The 18,910-nt window shown below is 40.6% G+C and overlaps 1 protein-coding gene across 5 annotated transcripts in view; it reads right to left on the reverse strand.

Moving 5' to 3' along the window:
- Positions 1–23: 23 nt before the first annotated feature.
- Positions 24–18,910, reverse strand: part of dst (dystonin) — a 97,561-nt gene continuing 78,674 nt past the window's right edge. For 2 of the 5 annotated variants that reach the window (XM_085428342.1, XM_085428340.1), the window contains 31 exons: positions 18,536–18,762; positions 18,309–18,431; positions 18,123–18,224; positions 17,157–17,258; positions 16,630–16,803; positions 16,214–16,369; positions 15,751–15,948; positions 15,294–15,422; positions 14,559–14,729; positions 13,421–13,576; positions 12,871–13,077; positions 12,494–12,613; positions 11,794–11,963; positions 11,555–11,714; positions 10,824–11,018; positions 10,609–10,737; positions 10,109–10,252; positions 9,631–9,819; positions 9,376–9,505; positions 9,020–9,183; positions 8,770–8,932; positions 8,531–8,685; positions 8,376–8,450; positions 8,158–8,175; positions 7,216–7,332; positions 5,224–5,341; positions 4,479–4,592; positions 2,277–2,467; positions 1,918–2,028; positions 1,239–1,365; positions 24–1,121 (listed from right to left, as the gene is read on the reverse strand). In XM_085428342.1, coding sequence (XP_085284468.1) covers positions 865–1,121; positions 1,239–1,365; positions 1,918–2,028; positions 2,277–2,467; positions 4,479–4,592; positions 5,224–5,341; positions 7,216–7,332; positions 8,158–8,175; positions 8,376–8,450; positions 8,531–8,685; positions 8,770–8,932; positions 9,020–9,183; positions 9,376–9,505; positions 9,631–9,819; positions 10,109–10,252; positions 10,609–10,737; positions 10,824–11,018; positions 11,555–11,714; positions 11,794–11,963; positions 12,494–12,613; positions 12,871–13,077; positions 13,421–13,576; positions 14,559–14,729; positions 15,294–15,422; positions 15,751–15,948; positions 16,214–16,369; positions 16,630–16,803; positions 17,157–17,258; positions 18,123–18,224; positions 18,309–18,431; positions 18,536–18,762 — 4,592 coding nt within the window. In that variant the 3' untranslated portion in view covers positions 24–864. The remainder of the gene's footprint in view (positions 1,122–1,238; positions 1,366–1,917; positions 2,029–2,276; positions 2,468–4,478; positions 4,593–5,223; positions 5,342–7,215; positions 7,333–8,157; positions 8,176–8,375; positions 8,451–8,530; positions 8,686–8,769; positions 8,933–9,019; positions 9,184–9,375; positions 9,506–9,630; positions 9,820–10,108; positions 10,253–10,608; positions 10,738–10,823; positions 11,019–11,554; positions 11,715–11,793; positions 11,964–12,493; positions 12,614–12,870; positions 13,078–13,420; positions 13,577–14,558; positions 14,730–15,293; positions 15,423–15,750; positions 15,949–16,213; positions 16,370–16,629; positions 16,804–17,156; positions 17,259–18,122; positions 18,225–18,308; positions 18,432–18,535; positions 18,763–18,910) is intronic. The other 3 variants (XM_085428344.1, XM_085428343.1, XM_085428341.1) reach the window with 2 other exon arrangements.

Consider the following 18,910-nt stretch of genomic DNA (forward strand, 5'->3'; position numbering starts at 1 on the left):
AATAACAGAGGAGACAGAGGCGATTCTGTGGTGCACACCAGTCTCTGGTGGCTTTCTGCAAGCAGGTTTATTACAAAGTAATGTTACAGTAACAATTTCAGCTCTACCGAAATTAACCATACATTGACATGGGTGCACAGAGAATGTCTACATGAAGTGGTACCTCTTCGAGGTCAGAGTACTCATTTGCTGTGAGGTGGTTAAACAAAAGACGGGCTGCAGCTGCTGACAAACGGGTACATAAAAGCATCATGGTTACGAGGTTTTTGCTACTTGTCTTAAATAGGGGTTTTCGAAGGCTTCTGCAGTGCTTAGTGGGGTTTATTGTAATATATTGCATTGCCCTTTAAATGCATGTTGGCAGTATAACATAGCACTTAAATAGATAATCGCAGTGTGTCAAACGGTACCATAATGCACCATCTACTCCAAACAAAAGCATACATAAATAATAGTACATTCAGTAACTCTTAGAGCACTATCCTGCATCTTTGCCCTTCATTAGTGTAGAAATGTTAGTTCGGCTTGATCATTCCCAGATTTTCTAGTGTTCATCAATCCTCTTCGGGATTTGCATAAATAAAAATAAAGTACAATAAAAACAATTTGACATATTTTCACAAAAAATAAAATACATTAAAAACAAATACACAAGGCCATTGACTTTCCATTCTCACAAAATATTAAACCATATTGCCTCTTAACAGAATATTTTACATCTTTGCAAGAATTTAAATAACACGTGACACATTTGCAGTCTTTTTTACTTTTTTTTCTTTAAGTTACACATCTCCAGTGTCCATTATGTGTTTAGGGTGCAAATAGCTCCTGGGTTTGTTGTTTGTTTGTTTTCAAGGCCACTGTCTATCGCTTCAATCCCTTGGCCAGTTTGCTTGTAGGGGTCATTCTTCTTTGAGGTGTGGGGATCTTAGAGGGTTTCCCTCCGTGTTGACGGGACGCGGAGCGCGGCGTCGCTCTGGCAGAGTCGCCGACCGTCTCGGAAACATCTGAGCACACGGATTGGATGTCTGAGATGTCAAAGTCGGAGGCGTCACTTCCTCTGCGACTGCTTCCTCTGCTTCCGGCTTTACTTCCTGGTCGGCTGGAATTTTTTCTCGATTCTAGAGAGATAAAATCGGGAAACACTTTAAGAAACACTGAAAAGGAATTCAAATTTACATGTGAATGCGATGGATAGATGTGGAGAAAAAGTTGCAAAGATGATGCTTTCTACTCACCACCTATTGCCTGCGTTCGAGCTTTTAGTACAGCAGCACTGATCAAGCTCCCTTCTTCACCTGACTGAAATCCTTTGCCGGACAGGTACCCAGGCAAACGCAATTTGCTGCCTTGAACCGCATTACTCTGCGAAAGAAACAAACTTTTATTAAAATGTAATCAGATGCAATTATTAGTAAAAAAAAATAGAAGACCAAATTTTTAAAAATAAAAGTCTTGAGTATGTATATGTAATAAAAATTAGTCTTAATTCTTATTTTTTAAAAAAGAAACATTTTAGTAAAATCATAATTTTTCCCATAACTGAGGTGTATCTGTCAGATGCAGTTAGTATGAATTCATGTACAGCAGAGCAATACGTCATTAGACATTAATGACATGCAGAGGCGACATATGAAGTTGTACATGATGTAGTGGTATAAAAAATAAAGGTTAGGAAAGAAAAGAGCTAGTGATTGAGCCAATTATTCAAGAAAAATAAAGGTTACAAACCCAAATAAAATCTAATAAGCTCATTTTGCATCTTCAAATCCAATGAAGTCAGAAATAAATCTACAAAAAGGCACTTTTTGCTTCTTCTTTTTTTTTTTTTTTTTTTTTTTTAAAGATTTTTCAATAGATTTCAGTTGGGTCATATATCTGAAGTGTTTCACATCATGTGCTGCATTATGACTATACCTCTGAGGATGAACCTTGGCTCCCAAAGGAGTCTGATGATTTAAGAGGAGTGGAGGGTTTGCTGTTTGTAAGCCATGGTTTATCATAATTGCGGGTTATGTGTTGGGGATTCTGGGGAACAACGGCAAATCAAAAGACAGAGAAATGGATTCACAAACTCAAAAACTATCAGGAACACTAGATGGAAGAAACACAGAAATCAAACAACAAAATGACCAAATTCTGCAAGGGTAATTAAAAAAAACAAAAACAAATTAAAAAGCAGATAAATGAGAGGAAAATCATGATGGTGGTGGAGAGGTTGGGGGTGAGACAGAATGAGGCAGCAGCCAGCTCTAATGGCAGATGTAGCCTCTCACCTTGGGTGTGCTGGTCGCTGCTGGGTTGATGGGGACGGGGAGGCTCTGACTGGAGGTGGATCTGTTGGGAGAAGCTCCTCGAGATGAAGGCCGAGACCTCCGGCCTCTGTAGCGGAAGCTTGCCATCACTTGAGTGGTTCCCTCTGGGAGGATGAACTTCTCTCGCAGCTCCACATTGGTCCTGCCTTTAGCTAAGAAAGACACTCAAAATGAGCCATGATGCACAAATACACCTGTCACTGTTATTTTTGTGTTAATGGTGATTAAGATGATGGTGAGTTAACAACCCACCCCCTCATTTCTTTATATTGTGCCAGAAAAATGGGAAAGAGATGCCGAGATTTATTAAAACATGCAGACTGAGAGTAAATGGGAAAACAGTATATGAGGCGAAGTCTGAACAATTCTAATGAGCTTTTATTCTTCAGCACAGTTTGAACTCTCTTATGAAAGGCTTCTTATAGTTTCTGATACTTAGTAGTCTTCAGGAATAGCTCTCCAATCTTACTGAAGGATATTCAAATTTCTTTTTTAGATGTTGGCTGCATTTTGTTGCACAATAATAATGTTGAGCTTCAGGCTCAAGGGAGCCCAATCCATGACAGACAGTGTTTCACTGTGATCTCAGGATCACTGTCATCCTGTTAAATGACGCTGTTGTCAGTCAGATCCTCTCCAGATGGTATTGTATGTATGTGGATCCAAATCTAATGGTAGTTTTTTCTGTTCATGATTCCAACAATTTTGACAAGATCCCCGACACCACTGACTCCAAGCTCCAAACCACGACAGAACCCCACTGAGATTTACAGATTGCTGCAGACACTTACTGCTGTGTCTGTCCTGACTTCTTCAGTACATATTGATCACTATTTGAACCAAAAATTTCAAATTTAAATTTATCACTCCTTAAGACATGTTGCCACTTATTTTCAGTACAGTTCTTGCCTAATTTGGTGCGCATCAGCCTCTTCTCTGTTCCTTATTCTTAAAAATTGCATCCTGACAGCCACATGAGTTTTTGCAACAGGCTCTTAGTAACCAAGTACCTAAATATACCATTTAAAACTGGCTCTTTGCTAGATTGTCTGTTGTGTGTAGATAACACTGCGTAAAGTGCCTTGATTTATGTTTTAATGATTCACAGGACGGTGTTATTCATCTTAACAAACAAAAAGCATTCCTCTGATGCTGGTCAGAATAAAAATGAGTGAAAAAGCAGCCAATGTCCAAAGAAACATTTTGAAAGACCTCCAGAAACCCAGAAGAACTATTGCTCAAGACCACTTTCAAAAATTTACCAAACATTCTGGATCCTTCGATGCAAAATATAAAGAAATGAGGGGTGGCTCCAGACTTGTGCATGTCTTGTCGTGCACAACACTGCATGCTAAGCTGTATTCCCGGCTGTGTAGAAATCTGTTGCTTCTAACGGTAATATCATGAATTGGAAATTTACCAATGTATTTTTCTTATAATCATCACTGAACTACACAGCAATTTCCAGGCGACCCCAAAGAACAGACCAATGAAATGTTATCATGATGTGACTCAACAACAAAACAGCTCATGCAGTTTCATATCTCATCCATACTGTTGAACAGACGTCCAGTTCCTGTTGCAACGGTAGTGGAATAAGTGACAGCGAGAAAACTAAAATAAATCAAAGTGAGTCTAAATACTCTCACAAACCAAAGAAGAAGAATTATAGGAAACTAAACTACAGTGTATAAACTAAACAGTACGGTTACATTGAAAACAAACAGACCTGCATGCAGTTTTAAACACTAAGCCACCCTGTCAAACAAAGTAAATGGTGTAAGAAATACTGCTTCGGTTTTGTGGCGTGTGTTTCATAGAGGCAATGTAACCATTTTCCCCTATGAAGGAGCCTATACTACCAGGCAATACAGTCAGATAAGCACAGCTCGAACCCTGGACTGTAAAAAGAAGCTTGACTCAGAGCTCCCTATGACATGCGGGCGAGTAAAATGAGCCAGTTTCATTGTGCTGAAGTGCTCGAAGGTGATGTGATTCCCACAAACAACTGCATGCATGAAAACCAGCCGCAGCTGAACGACAGCTGACTGCAGGTGGAGCCGGTTTCCGAGGATGACATTCTTTCACACTGAGCGCTCACACGCAGCTACAGTACGGCACACACCAGGACCAACACAAGCTCGGATGTGCAGACACACATACCACTGGTGGGTTCATGGAGCAAGGTGAGAAAGTTTGAGATTTGCCAACCTATAGGAGACTGAGTAATTGAAGAGTTTGATTCCGAGCGCAACATTTTGCTCCCGTGGTGATGCACTAGAAGAAATGTTCATGTTGAGCAGGAGGCGGGTTTAGTGGGAAAAACAGAAATTAATCATTAATACAGATGCTAGCAGAAACATGTCGGAGTACCAAAGCTAAATGTGGGTCGCATTATGGTATATATAAGTATATATGTAGGCAGCACTGTTAATAAAAATATGCTTACAAATGAAATATATTTTTAACAGATGATTTAACTGTGTTATCTCATTCAAGCATTCAGTGTTGAGATAGCGGGAACAAAAGAAAATAAACTCATTTTAACCCTCAGAAAATTGCAGTATATTATGTAAAGATATAATATAATATAATATATTGCATGAATTATCGATATATGTGATATATCTTCTATTTTTAAGCTCCAAGTTGCCATTTCAAACAGGCCTATATAAATAGACATTGGACAGTAGTTACGTTTCATGTTTCAATAACTGAGCTAACATCACTGAATACACAGTAATCTTAATCCAGATCATCATCATCCTCCATGTGTGGGTAGTAAAAAACAATGATATACAATCAAATTCTTTCATCGCACGCGAACAAAGAAAGTGAAAGTCAGTACAACAGCTGACCTTTAAACAAAATTGGATCGTGACTCCTCAAAGTTAACCTTTGAACTCACCTCGACAGGGGTCATTCTTCACCAGAAACTCGTCCAGTGCCATCCAGCCTCCTCCCACCCGCACCATCACAGTGCTGCGCAAAATTCTCACAAGGCGAAGCTGCTGAGAGTCTCCAAACTGCGATGGGGGAAGGAAAATAGAGAGGGGAATGTGTGAAAAACCTGACCTTCCTGTGAGCACATCCACACTGCAGACCAGAAGCTGTGCAACACTGGAAACCAGAGTGGAATGAAGAGTTACATTTATTCCAGCTAATTATTTTAATTGTGGGGGAGCAGATGGCTTTCATCCAGATTATTTCACTGAGCTTCAAAAACGACCTGTCGGAAAAGATTCACGTCTGCTTCTGGTTTCTCTTATATGTTGTACAGGTTTAAACACACACACGTAGACATACAATCATAAACACAAACAGATTTTGACACAAAAACATGAATTTTATCTTTTCATTCTCAGACACAACAGAACACAAATTACACAAAGGTCAATCCAACTTTTTTTTTTCTACAAGCGTGTGCTATTGTTTTACTAGTTCTAGTTACTAGTTCTAGTTACTCATTGAGTTCATGCTACAGTGAACTGACTACTTCATAGTCATTGATTCATGTACTATACACTACAACTTGAAGTAGAGCCTGACTGATTTTGTTAGTTGATATTCATTTACTTCAGATATCCCATACAGGATATTGGTATCTGTGTAAATAAGACAATAAAATAATTACACAACATAACGTTCAAAAAGAGCTTTTTGTGACATTATCATGAATTTTGTGAAGCCCAAATGATTTTTACTGATACCCGTACCAATGATATTCCAATGGCCAATATATTTTTCTCTGTCATGCACAAAAAACCTCACATTGGTTATGTGAAGTTATTTATTTACATGCCCACCTCTGCTCGGAATGTTTTCAGAGCGCCCTCTGGTGGACACACATCAACACTCATAACATGGTTGAATGGTTATTTCTCCCGTCTCTTTTTTACTTTTTAATTTTCATTTATCAATCCCAATAAATGCTGATGCTGACAGATTAGCAAATAACGTTTTTTCCTTTAATCATATAATTTCATTTGTATTTTTAATTAGAGCTATCAGAATCAGCCTCAAAGCCATATCATCAGTCAGGCTCTACATTCATACCTGCTGCTGTTGAGGGTTAACTTAATATGAGATGTTGTAAAGCAGTAAATACATCAAACTTCACAGCTTTACAAACTTAACCAGCCTATTTTTTCCTCTCTTTTTTCAGTGATCACTGTGTAATTGTGGTTTCTGGTTGTAATGTCTATGTGTCTGGCTTTATCTCAGCAATGTAAGACTCCACTTTTACTGCAGAAGGAGCCTGTGAAGAAAAAAAAACACCATAACTGAAGGCACATGATTACACCACCAGGGGGCCCCAGTGTGTAATAATTTGACTTCATGTCACCTACCACACATAGCAGACATAGGAACAGTGAGCATGTTATGGGGAGAATGATTCAAGCTTTATGAGGGCATACCACACATGTCAGCCAGTTGGATGAGACCATGAGCATCAGGCACAAAAACGGAGTTTGCAATTACAGCGTGCATGCTTTCTGTCAAAATCAACATCACATTCTGATCAAACGCACAAACATCAATCTCCTACAATCCAGCACTTTGTTGCACTTTCTACAGCTACAAATACTCAGGATGCATTGACACTGATGCAGATCCAATGCAGCTAGCTCCAAATGGCACACATGAGGAATGGTTCAAATCACTTCTGTCTAAATCCACCACCACAGTGTGACACGCAGACATGACCAAACACTGATGACGGTCCACTAACTTCCTATTATCATATGGTATCTCTTTAACTGATAACAAAAATCCTGCACTTGTATGATTATCATAATGATTTAATGCCACTGGTGAGTCTAGTGATCAAATACATTAAAGGTGATGATGATCTGGAGTAAAAGGAGGCACAAGAAACAGCTTAAGAATAACCATTTACCAGAATACAGCTTTCCAAAACTGCAACGTGTAGGTGGGGGGTAAGATTTTGATTTTCCCTGTTTGCTATTGTCTCATCGCCGATTAAGGAGTCATGTAAGCAGTGAACCAGACCAAACTGTCAAAAGAATTATTTTTAATTTATTGTTGTGTGATAACAATAATACAAACTAGTTCATAAAGCATCACTAACGCCCCTATCCCCTCTCACTGACCCCTCAGTAATGACCTTTTTCCGACATGCAGGTTGCCAGCACATATTAACAAAGTAAGAGAAGTGAAAAGCAACGTGTTCATTGAAATCATCAAAGTTGCCCAAATAATGTAATAAATAGTGTCAGCCAGTGCTGAGGTAAATCATTCCCATGACACTGAAGCACCAAAGGCAAGCACACAGAAAGCATTATTGTATGCCCAGCAGATGAATTTATGCCCATGAACCAGTAAAATATGGGCTGAAATGGTACTGGCACGCCAATATTGCATTTTCTGAAACTCAAAAGCAGATATACAGATATATATATATATATATATAGAAACATTAATTGCACTAATTATAACGCAAATAAGTCTTATTTCCCCCCAAAAAACATAACCTATGTGAAAAGAACAAATTTAGATTGGACATAAACGTCGACTGCCATAAAACTTGAAAGCATGCTTCTTTCATTTACTCATTTTAAATCAGATTTAGAGTTATGTGTGAAGCTACCATAAATTCTCAGACCAAACACACATCTCAGGCCAGTGTTAAATAAAGTTAGATTAAATCAGCAGGCCATAGACTTTTTTTATTTCTACTTCTGAGTTCCAGAACATCTGAGAACATCAGCCAGGAATCTGGGCAGAAAGTGTTAATTGGACAGCAAACGTGGTAAACGAAAAAAGGACGCAAGGCTCGATAAGGCACAGAAGAGAAGGAGGGAAAGAAAAGAGGATGTACCTGATTTCCAAGGTAGAACTGGTGATGTGAGGAACAATAAAAAATATAAAAAGGTTAGCACACATTCGCACTTTTGTCATCATGTTCAACACTTACCTTTAACAAGAGTATTCCCTGAAAAGTCTTTTATTTTAAATTATTTCATAACCATGTCACAGCTTGTATTGCTTAAAAAAATTTCACTGTTAGATAAGCCAAACACATAAAAATGTGCTTACCCGGTATTTATTGGCACCAATTTGCTCCACCTGGAATCGTTTTGGACATTTGCACTTCGCCACTTGGCGCGTGACCTGCGAACGCATCATTTTTTTTATTAAGCGACGCCTCACATTTGAAAATGTGAAATTAATGCCGCAGGCGTTCTTATTACCTCGTCCTCAATTTTGTCAGCATCTGTTAGTGGTTTGTAAGCGTCTTTGTTGGGATGTAGAGCTGCTACAAACTCGTAGTAGTCAATGTAGCCGTCACCGTCTCTGTCAAAGATGTCTGCCACGGCGCTCATCTCCAGACGACTTGTTGGGAATTCTGTTGAAGAGACACTGAGTGTTGCAAAAAGGAGCATTTTGTTCAGCGGTGTAGATGTTTTTCAGCTTTGAGTCTGACACTTACTGGAGGAGAGGATGCCTTCTATGAACTCCTGTCGCGTCACTTTGCCGTCTTGGTCTTTGTCAATGCGGCGGAAGAAGTCCATGACGCGAGACTTTTTATGGTTCATCCAGCGCATGTAACGTTTCCGCCACACATCAAAGTCAAAGTTGGCAAATTCTTTCAGCTGAGCAGATAAAGAAAGAAAGGTCAACATTAATAACTAAAAAGCTAGAAATTTGCAGAAAAATGTCTGCAGATTTTGCTAGATTACCTCCTCCAGTCTGTCCAAAGCATCATTGAGTTTCCTCCTTCTGTCCAAAGCCAGCAGCCACACGTGCTGCCACTTGGTCACCAGCAGGTTAACCCGTGGGTTCTTTGTTTCAATGGGAGCTTGTGTTGATGACGCATACATCGCTTGCGTGGGAGAACGTTTTCCTGTAAGGGAAAGACAAAAAACTTTAAAATGACTGTGTTTCCACCATATAATCAGGAGGAATGCATTCACACTGACATCATTCCAGGTGCTAAAATGGGCAAATTGAGGATGTCGTGTCACCCTGAAGTGATTCAGAGCATGGCCAGATGGCTCGGGTCATACTCTATGAGGAACAGTGATTGGATACATACTTCCAGCTCTTCCTTTGTCCAACACGGGGATCTGAGACTGGATCTGGGGCTCCGCAGCAGCCTTCCTTTTGTGTGTCTTGGTGATTTTGTCAACATCTGGTTGCTTCCTGGTCATTTCCTCCATGAATGCCTGCAGGGGGCGAGCAGCAGTAAACTACTGTTAACTGAATGCCCACGCAATCATTAAAATATGGAATTAAAAAAAAAACTAAAGTTATAAAATTTGATTTATTATCATTTGCTTTTTTGATGTACCTGGTGTTCTGCTATGAGGTTTTTGACCTCCTCGATCTCCTGAGGGAGTGGCTCCTTATCCTTGTCGTTGAGGTTGGTCTCAGCCCACTGTAGCCACGTCAGAAGATTTTCCAGCAGCTCCTGAGTAGCTAGCAGCTCAGTGAGGGCTGTGGCCAGTCGCTGCTGGTGCTGTCTGGCCCAAGCCTGCACCTGTGTAACAGCAGTAATACACTTATATTACTAATAACTAAATTAATTTCAGATACACTGAAATCAAGTTAACTGCACACAACTTGATTTTGTTTACCTGCTAAGATGAATCATTATTACTTTTTTTTATATAATGACTATCCATAGTAACTTTTTCTCTGATTTTTTGAGTGCTATAAAGAGTTTCTGATCCAACCCTTGTTAAAATGAGTAATTCTTCCTTATTTTAATTTATCAAAATAGGTTAATGTGTTCTGTTAAACCTGAAGGTATGAAACAGTGGACTGACCTCTTCAAAGCGGGCTTTAATGATGGTGTTCCAGTGCTTGATGGTTGTGATAGAGTCTGGATGGCAGATGCTGAGAATGGCCTCCCCCATACTGGCCGCTTTATTTAGAGCCACTCGCTTTTCTTCCAGTTTTTTCATGAACACCTTTAAAAGAATTTTTTTTTTAAATTGAAAAAGCGTTGGGATTCGAAACTATCCCATCCCATATCTAAAAATAAAAACAAAACATTGCTCATACTTGGTTTAAAACCGGAGCAGAGCCCAGTAATTCTAATCAGATGACCTCATAGTTAAGAAAAATATTTTTGGCACTGAAAGCAGCATGCCATCTACTTTTAGACAGGCTGCAATTACAGAGTCAGGATCTTAACTGTTTATTCAAGCAAAGTATTGGCAATGTGTTTTATTTCTTTAATAAAGCAACAAAAATATGAAACAACTTAAGACATAAAAGTTTTTTTCTGAAATAAAAAAAAGCAGAATCATTTGCATTGCTTTACCTTGTGTTGTTCGATAAGCGCTCGCAGAGCTTCTTCATCGTCGGGCAAGCTGCCATGGAAGCGCAAACTTTGCTCTGCCTCAGCTAGCCACTCCAGCAGGATGTGAACAGCAGAGTGAAATTCTTCAGCCTGCAGTGGGAGAAGACGCATATGTCAGGCTAACATACTTTACTTACCTTCTACCTTGTGATTGTTTGGAGTACTGTCAGGAATACCTGGCCCAAAGCCTGCTCCAGCCGGGTCTGCTTAGACACAGACAGGTTGCACACCGTCTCCCAGCGCGTGCTCAGCTCCAGCATCTGGACTTTGACCCAGGAGGAGTCATCGTGAGTGTTCTCAATCAGCTCCCTGGCTGAACGTTTGAGGGCCTGGACGCTTACCGTCCGCTTTCCCAACTCCTTCTGAAAAACCTGCAGTAACGAGACATTTGAGGACACAGTCAGCCAAAATATTAACAATATCCAGTTTTTTAAATGACAAATTCTTAAATTAATTTTAAACATTATTTCAAAAAACATCTTTTTGTCTCTATTTCACAGCTGGCCCAATGACAAGAAGCATAAAACAGGGTGCTTTTAGTATCTGTTGTCCTCTTACTTCAATAAAATGCTAACACAAAGAATGTTATTAATATAATATTAATAATGAGTAAGGAAAAACACACCAGCATCAATTTTCAAAGCTTTGCTCAATACACAACCCGAAAGAAAACAGACTCTCAATGAGAAAGTAATACAATGCCTCCCCTTTTGTTGTTTTAATGTATTGTCTATCCCCCGTGTTAGTTTAAGATTCTTTCGTCTTGTATTGTGTTAGGAATGATAAAAGGTTTGGGCGTGGCAGCAGTGAAAGGTTTCACTTGATTTCTGCCACTAACGTCAGCAACAAATGGGCCAATCAACAAAACAAAGGGATCCTGGGTCTTCGGTGTGGTGCTGTTCTCTACCTTGTGGTTGTCTATCAGGTTGAGAACCAGGTCTATGTCTCCATGTACGGGCTGGTCCTCAGCCAGCTGAGGTTCCACCCTGTACAACCAGTCAATAAGAGCCTGGAGAGCATCTGTAAACTGGCCGGAGAACAACAAGGCCTCTTCCAGCTTGTTTTGTCTGCAGAACAGAACAAAATATTCACAGTGAGGCTGTTTAGCAGAATGAAATACAACCCTCATTGGGAGAAAATCCTCACCTTTCCACTGACTTCCCACAAACAGTGTCCCATTTGTCCCTCAGTTCACTCAGCATGTCGTCCAGCTTCTGTCTGTCATCCTGTAGAGTGGTCTTGTCTTTCAAGGCCCGTCCTGTTCGAGTGGTGGTATCATACACAGAGTGTTTGCTGCCAAGAGCTTTCTGGAACTCCTGCACGATGGGGAAAAAAAAGGAAAAATAATATACACAACCCCCAAGTGGTCCGGTTTAGTGGACTCATAATGCCTCTATCTTCAAATGGAAACAGCAAATCATCTCAAGAGATTTTATTATTATTACTACTGGCATGTCAAACAGTATCTTAATCTGCGTGTGGTGTGTGCTTTTTGTGATTAAGAATACAGTCTTCAGCGAGAAGAACAAAAAGGAGGTCAAAACTCAAGAGCTCTTGCTCCATAGAGATTAAATGTATCCAAAAGCTAGGGCAGCCTTAAAACATTTGGTCCATTCAGGGATTATGACAAGATTAGCACAATCTCCCAGCATAACACCACAAACACAACAATAGTCAACAGCAATGTAAGCATTTGGATTCTACTGACTCTGTAATTTCAAATAACAGATCCCATTTTCAAATTCCAGCTCTGGTGTTTCAGATATTTCTGTTTAATGAATGAAACGTTTTTTGTAGATGTTGCTCCATGTCTCTGGCTGTGTTAACACATTTTTCTCTCAGTTACCTTGTGCTGTGCCAGCTGCGTCTTGATTTTATCGGGATCATTGGCAATTTCCACTTCAGAGTCCAGAGTCTTCTCAGATTCATCTAACCACTCCATCAGTTTATTGAAATTTTCATGGAACTAATGAAAAATTAAGAACAAAAAACAGTGTAAAGCATTTTAAAAACAGGTATGAGTTCACTAGATTTATGGCAGAGCCCTGCTTAATGTTAGCATGATTGGAGCAGAAGGGCCCTATAATTCAGAAAGTTCTGTAATAGGCTGCAGAAAGAATAAGAAACAGGTTTAATATCCTATTTCCAGAGCTTTCCAATGATAATAAAAAGTCCTGATGTCATGCCTGTTCAAACTCAGCATAAATATTCACAGAACAGTACCTGCTTCGCCCTCTTCCTGGCGTCGTCCAGTAGACGACCCCGCTCAACAGACCTCTGCACCAGCTTCTCCCAGCGCCCTTGCACGCTGAGCAGCAGGTTCTTTATCAGGACCACATCCTGTTTCTGGCTGAAGTACTTCAGATGTGTGCCCGTCTTGTCCAGTTCAATAATGTGTTCTCTGTGGGAGTTTACCTCCGTCACAAACATCTGCACAGACACAATGCGAGGGAGAAAAGGGAAAGGATTCAGGCCAGATGTTCTAACAATAAAAAAGGAATAAAGGTTTTTCAACTGACAGCAGAGGAAATGTAAGTCATGTGGGTAATGTGCTAATGAGCTCTGTTCTCAAGGATAATACAGATGCCATTAAGTCATTGTTGGCTTTAAGACAAAGCAGAATGATGAGCTGGTAATCATGAACCGGTAATCAGGGTACTAATAATTTTAATTTCTCACCGACTCAATAAGACTACTAGACGTTACCGCAGTAATGTCTAGTAATCAAGCAAAGTTGGACCAGAAGGCCTGTCCTCCACGTGCAAAGACGTACCTTATGCTCATCTATCTGAAACATGATGGTCTCCAGTATGAGGGAAGCGGGCGAAACTGTGTTCAGCGTCTGCTCTGCTTGGGTTAGCCAGTTGATGAAATCTTGCAGGGAGTTGTGGAAATCTGTAGCCACAGTCAAAGCTTCTTCTAGTTTCACCTGTGGAGACAAAACGTTAAAAAAACTGAAGTAATACTGGACAAAAATCAAAGAGCGCTATCCTGTTTATAACACATGTGCATTGTTTAGCGGTGTAAAGTATCTCTGGTTGTTATAGCAACAGATAAAGAGGGCACTGCGGGGGATACAATTGCACTTCAACAGTGCCAAACATGACCTCTATTTAAAGAGAGGAAGTTAATATATCTGGAGGGGACTGATGGCTGAGGCATCATGAGGTTTTAATTGAGTAAAGGAAACAGCCACTCCATCACTGAAAAACATCCGTTTGGTACAGCTGAGGCCGGTGGCTCAGGGTCATCACATGGCAGTAAATGCTGTGCTAATGACATTACAAACCTGGTGAGAATTACGGCTGCTGATGTGTTTTTCCCATTTATCGTGGGTCATGTCGAGTGTCTTGCTAAATATGGAATTGTATTGTAGCAGTGCATATGTCCTACAGAAAAATAAGCCACTTGACTGCAGAGGTATCACAGGGAAGGCTGTAGAGAGTTTGGCCAGCAGCTCTGACCAGCGCTAAGATTTACCAGACTTTGATTTCCTGGGAAGAGGGCCAAAGTTAATAGGATGCAAAAGCAAGATGTTACAGTAAAAGTTGAAGCAGCTAAAATAAGGAGAACCATATCTGAGAGCAGTGGTGGTGTTTTATACATTTTAGCAACAAAACTAAAAAAAACCCAAAGTGAATGATGACATTTGGCTTAAATATTAGCTGATGTTTTGTCAACCCTACACTGTGGAAACGTATGACACCACTGTTGTTCCACTCTGATCTACAGTGTAACCGCATCCTGTGTGTCCTCGCCAGCGCTCTGTCTTTACACCATTGGTTATCGGCACTGGGATTAGAAGCTTTCAACCACACAGTCATGGCTCAAGTGTGTGTCAGCGATCCCTTAATCTGAAATCCTGAGTCATCAAGCTAAGGGCAGTGAAAGCCATTCAGTCATTCCCCTACCTTTCTTTCAGCGACCTTCGCTTGCACCGCTTCCCATTTTTCCTTCAGGTTGGCGAGGTCCTGCTCCGTGTTACTGTCTGGACCCTCGGGCATCATCGTTAGCAGTTGCTGACCCTTGTTCTGGAGCTCCTGATACAGCTCCTCTTTTGACTCAAAGGCAGAACACAACTCCTGTGAGGAAAAAAAAACAACAACACAGAGGAGAGTGATGGTTTTGTCAAACAGGCTGAATTACAGTTAAAGACCGATCTATTGTTACTTTTGGATTTCTGCAGTGTTCAATGGGATGAATTTGTCAGTCGCTAGTCCAAATGTAACTCGAAAATGGTTAAAGAATGAGCATGGTGAGTCATGCCGAGCATCTCAGAAGCATGTTTCTCACAAACATTTGACCAGGATAATGTTACTAATTTGATGAAAGTAATCTGTCTGTTTTCAGTTCCCTGAACTGTCACCACTGCTGCCTCTTAAGGGAGAGCTCACTGTGAAAGTGTCTCCATTACAAAGTAGGAAGACAAAGCAGGAAAACATTCCTAAATTCATTATAGTCAGATACGGATGAATCAATTTGAAACACTTGAAGAGGTCTTTTTTATCACAGACTGCAGGGCAATGAGAGTAGTGTATTTTGTAGTGTCGTTTAATTTTCACACTTCAGATAAAACACAGAAAAGACAGTCACCTCCTCCCAAGTCTGCCATCTGTATGCAGCCTCTCATATTGTTAAACACATACCAGATGGGCGTTAAGCTGCTCCCGGGCCGTGTCTGGTAAGCCTCCCACAGCCTTTGATGCCAACAGCTGACGTTCTGTGTCTTTCAGCCACTGCTGCATGTCTTCTATCTCACCATGGAAACCCTGAGCCTGCAACACAATTCAACCTGAGTCAGGACAAAAGGTGCCTCACACACTCGCTATTAGCAACCTGTGATTCAGAGAGGAGGATGTGTGAGTTTTTAATTCCTTGGATTCATTTAGCTCGGTATTTATAAGCCTGTTTCATAATGAATTAAAACCTTAAAGTGAAAACAATAGAATGATTTACTTTAGCTTTCAGGATGCAAATCGAATAATAAGAAGGGGGTAGGGAGAGAAGTCTCTCCTCCCTGCAGAGCTTTTTGACTTCGACCTAAAAACTATTTTCTCACAATTTAACAAGAAATGAGACACAGGTTAACTTTTTTTAATATACCTGAAGCAGAGAGCTTTCCAGCTGTTGCTTCCTCTGCTCCGTCTTTTCCAGGATGGCTTTCCATCGCTGGTTCAGATTCTCCAGTTTGCTCTGCAGACTAGAAGCTTCCTCTCCAGCGCTGGACTGCACCAGATCATTGCCGGCTTTGTTCACTGTCTCGACTGTTGACTTGTGAGCCAACACATCTATCTGGAGGACCTGCAGAGATAAATCAGCAGGAACGGCAAGATGTTGTGCAGATGGATATTAAGCACAAAGTGGATAATGACTAATTTACTGTAATAAACAGCACACTGACAGATACCATAAATGTTTACTTAATATGGTTTTAATGCCTGTGAAGTGTTTTACATTTTTGTATGTGATACTGGGCTATACAAATAAAATTGAACTAAACTGAACTGAAAGGACTTATTTGAAAAATAGCCCCCTAAAAAACCACAAGATAAGAGGTTTGTCATACGTTGTGCTTGGCGAGCTCTATCTCGATGGCTTTGGGGTCTCCTCCAGCATTTTTCTGTTCATTGAGCAGCTCCTCAGTGTGGCTCATCCAGGCCAGCAGCTCATCCAGTGCATGCTGGAACTGCCCCAGTGCGAGAAGGCCTCCCTCCAGTTTGTGCTGGATTAATGACAGATTAAACCATTTAATTTTGCAGGGAGAGAAAACAAACTGTTTAAGCCATTGCTGAGTCTGGTTTCTAGCCCACAAGAAGCTGTAGAGGTACTATACAATATATTTCACAGAATGATTGCAGACCTTGTTTAAACATGATATTGCCATTCCTTTTAAATTTAGATATCAGTGTCAGCGTTTCTGTTTTCTTATATAGCTTGCACTTTCGGTGTGAAGCTCCCCTTCTGCTTCTTTCTCTCGCTGACCTGCCGACTGATGATCTTCTCATCCAGGTTGTCCCAAAGCATTTTGAGTTCAGACATCGGCTCCTGGATGGCGGAGCGGTCAGCCTCCTCTGTCACCTTCTTCAGCAGGAGGCCGGCCTGGTGGTTCAGACGCTCCATCTCAATCTGTAGCTGGTACGCTTCTCCTTTGAACTCCTGGCAACCCAGCACATGCAGCGGTACACCCAATCAGTCAACAGAAAGAAGGACGCACAGACAATACCAGCTTTGTGTTTTCAGAACAAGATTTGTCTTATTGTACATCAAAGTAAATCCGGCTACTTTATGAAGCCATTTTCTTAGTGCTTTTGAACTAACACAAAGCAGACCATGAATCGAGAACTCAGCATAAACACAGCTGGTGTTTGACACAGCTGCTCTAACATCAAGGAGTCAAGTTAAAAGAATTGAAAAGTCTGAGAAGAGCTATAACAATAATAATATTTCTGTTTTTGTGAATGATGTTTTGATCTAAAAAAACAAAACAAAACAAATCTACAAGACTGTACCTTGAGTTCCACAATCTGCTGCTTGACGGTTTCCAGATCCGTGCCCACAGGTGACATTGAATCCAGCTTGCTCTCCAGAATATCCACCCAGTCAAACATACCCTGCATACAGCGTTGGAAACCATTGTTAGTGAGAGAACAAAGCTGGGTGCACAGGGTGTCAAGTTTCAAACTGAGTTTAAAGTTATGCCCTGAATCTTACAGTTGGTCTGTTTGGCTGATAAATTAGAAAATTATACACAAAGAAAATGAAAAAAAAAAACCCAAACAAGCCCTGAGGTTACATGCCAATGTGCTGAAGAAGTGCAAAGAGGAGATTTAAACTTGTGTAAAAGAATCCTTCCTCACCGTGAAACTTTCTTACACACTAGTTAATGTTTGAGCCAAATATATCACGACCACGCTCTGGCTGGTGTTTCAAAATCAGTAGAGCTCTCATGAGATGTTATATCAACTGTTAGATCAACTGCATGGTAATATGTGGTTTCATCAAAAGGCCTCGGAAACTCCCTGGCTCACTGTATCTGTTAAATATCAAACATCTTGTGATGAACAAGTGCTTGTATATTGTGTAGCTTGATATTAAGTATTTAGCCCTTAAAGATGACATTCCCTCTTAATCTGACACCTCTATATATATATTAATAAAGATGTGGTTTGATGACCCTTAGAACAGTTTCCAGGTTTTTCCAAGGATAGCTACACAGGCAGAGACAACCCTTATTAACTTGCATGCTCAGTGTTTTGTTCTATAAGCAGGCCTGATATATGAGAGAAACCCCACGTCAATAAAATAGCTTCAAGGGTTACTCCTAGGCTTCCAAAAGATCACATCAAATAAAGTTAAAAACCACGAGAACCGTGACTGGGAAGTTTTGGAAAAGGTCTGCTGTTTCAAAACTTTTTAAATATTCTAAACCCTTTAATTTTCTGATTGTGTTGCTCTTGAGGCAGTGATCAAAGCACCTGCAGGCCATCTTGAAACTGCACAGCAGCTTGCATGGCTTCTTCCAGTCTCTCTCCTCTCTCCTTCCACGTCTTATTGAGATTCTCCCACGCTGTATTCACCTGAAAAAATAACACAAATATTTTAGCATGATTATCTTGTAGGCAAAACCTGTAGAGTGAGTGCTTTTCAGTGTAGTCTATTACTTCATCCAAGCTCTTCTTTATCACAGGTTTATCGGGTTCCCCGCAGGCAGTCATGAGCTCCGCACCCTGGTTTCGAACCCCATCGAGTTCCTCCTGCAGCCCATCAATCTCCTCCTTAAATCCCTGTATGGATGCATTGTTTTTTTAAATTATTTAATAATCAAAGTGCACCACCTCTCTTAATTATCCATTTGTTAATGATCAAAAGTAATAGGTTTTTTATTTACCTCCACAAATTCCTGTTGCTGTTTGACGACTGAAGGATCGACTCCGGGCTCCTCCAGCTCCCTCAGCAGGTCGTGGCTGTCCTTAATGGTGACGATGAGGGCGGTGTGGTCACACCAGAACTTGTCTGCGAGGTCCATCACATCCAGCAGCTTCGCCTCCCGCTCTTCCACCAATGCCTGGATGTCGTTCCACAGGAAAACCATGCGGTCCAGTTTGTCTTGCACAGCTTGTACAGAGAAAAAGTCACAATTAGGAGGAATACAAAATGAGGCAAAGAAAGTTTTTCCACGTTTACAGCAACATTTACAGCGGGAAACTTGGACTTTTTCTTGATTCGTTAGTTATCCTGAAAAAGGAAATACATAAAAGCTACA

The sequence above is a fragment of the Rhamphochromis longiceps genome, linkage group LG13 (genome assembly GCF_057381845.1).
Source record: "Rhamphochromis longiceps isolate RC_006_pf linkage group LG13, R_longiceps_female_GT1.1, whole genome shotgun sequence".
Classification (NCBI taxonomy): domain Eukaryota; kingdom Metazoa; phylum Chordata; class Actinopteri; order Cichliformes; family Cichlidae; genus Rhamphochromis; species Rhamphochromis longiceps.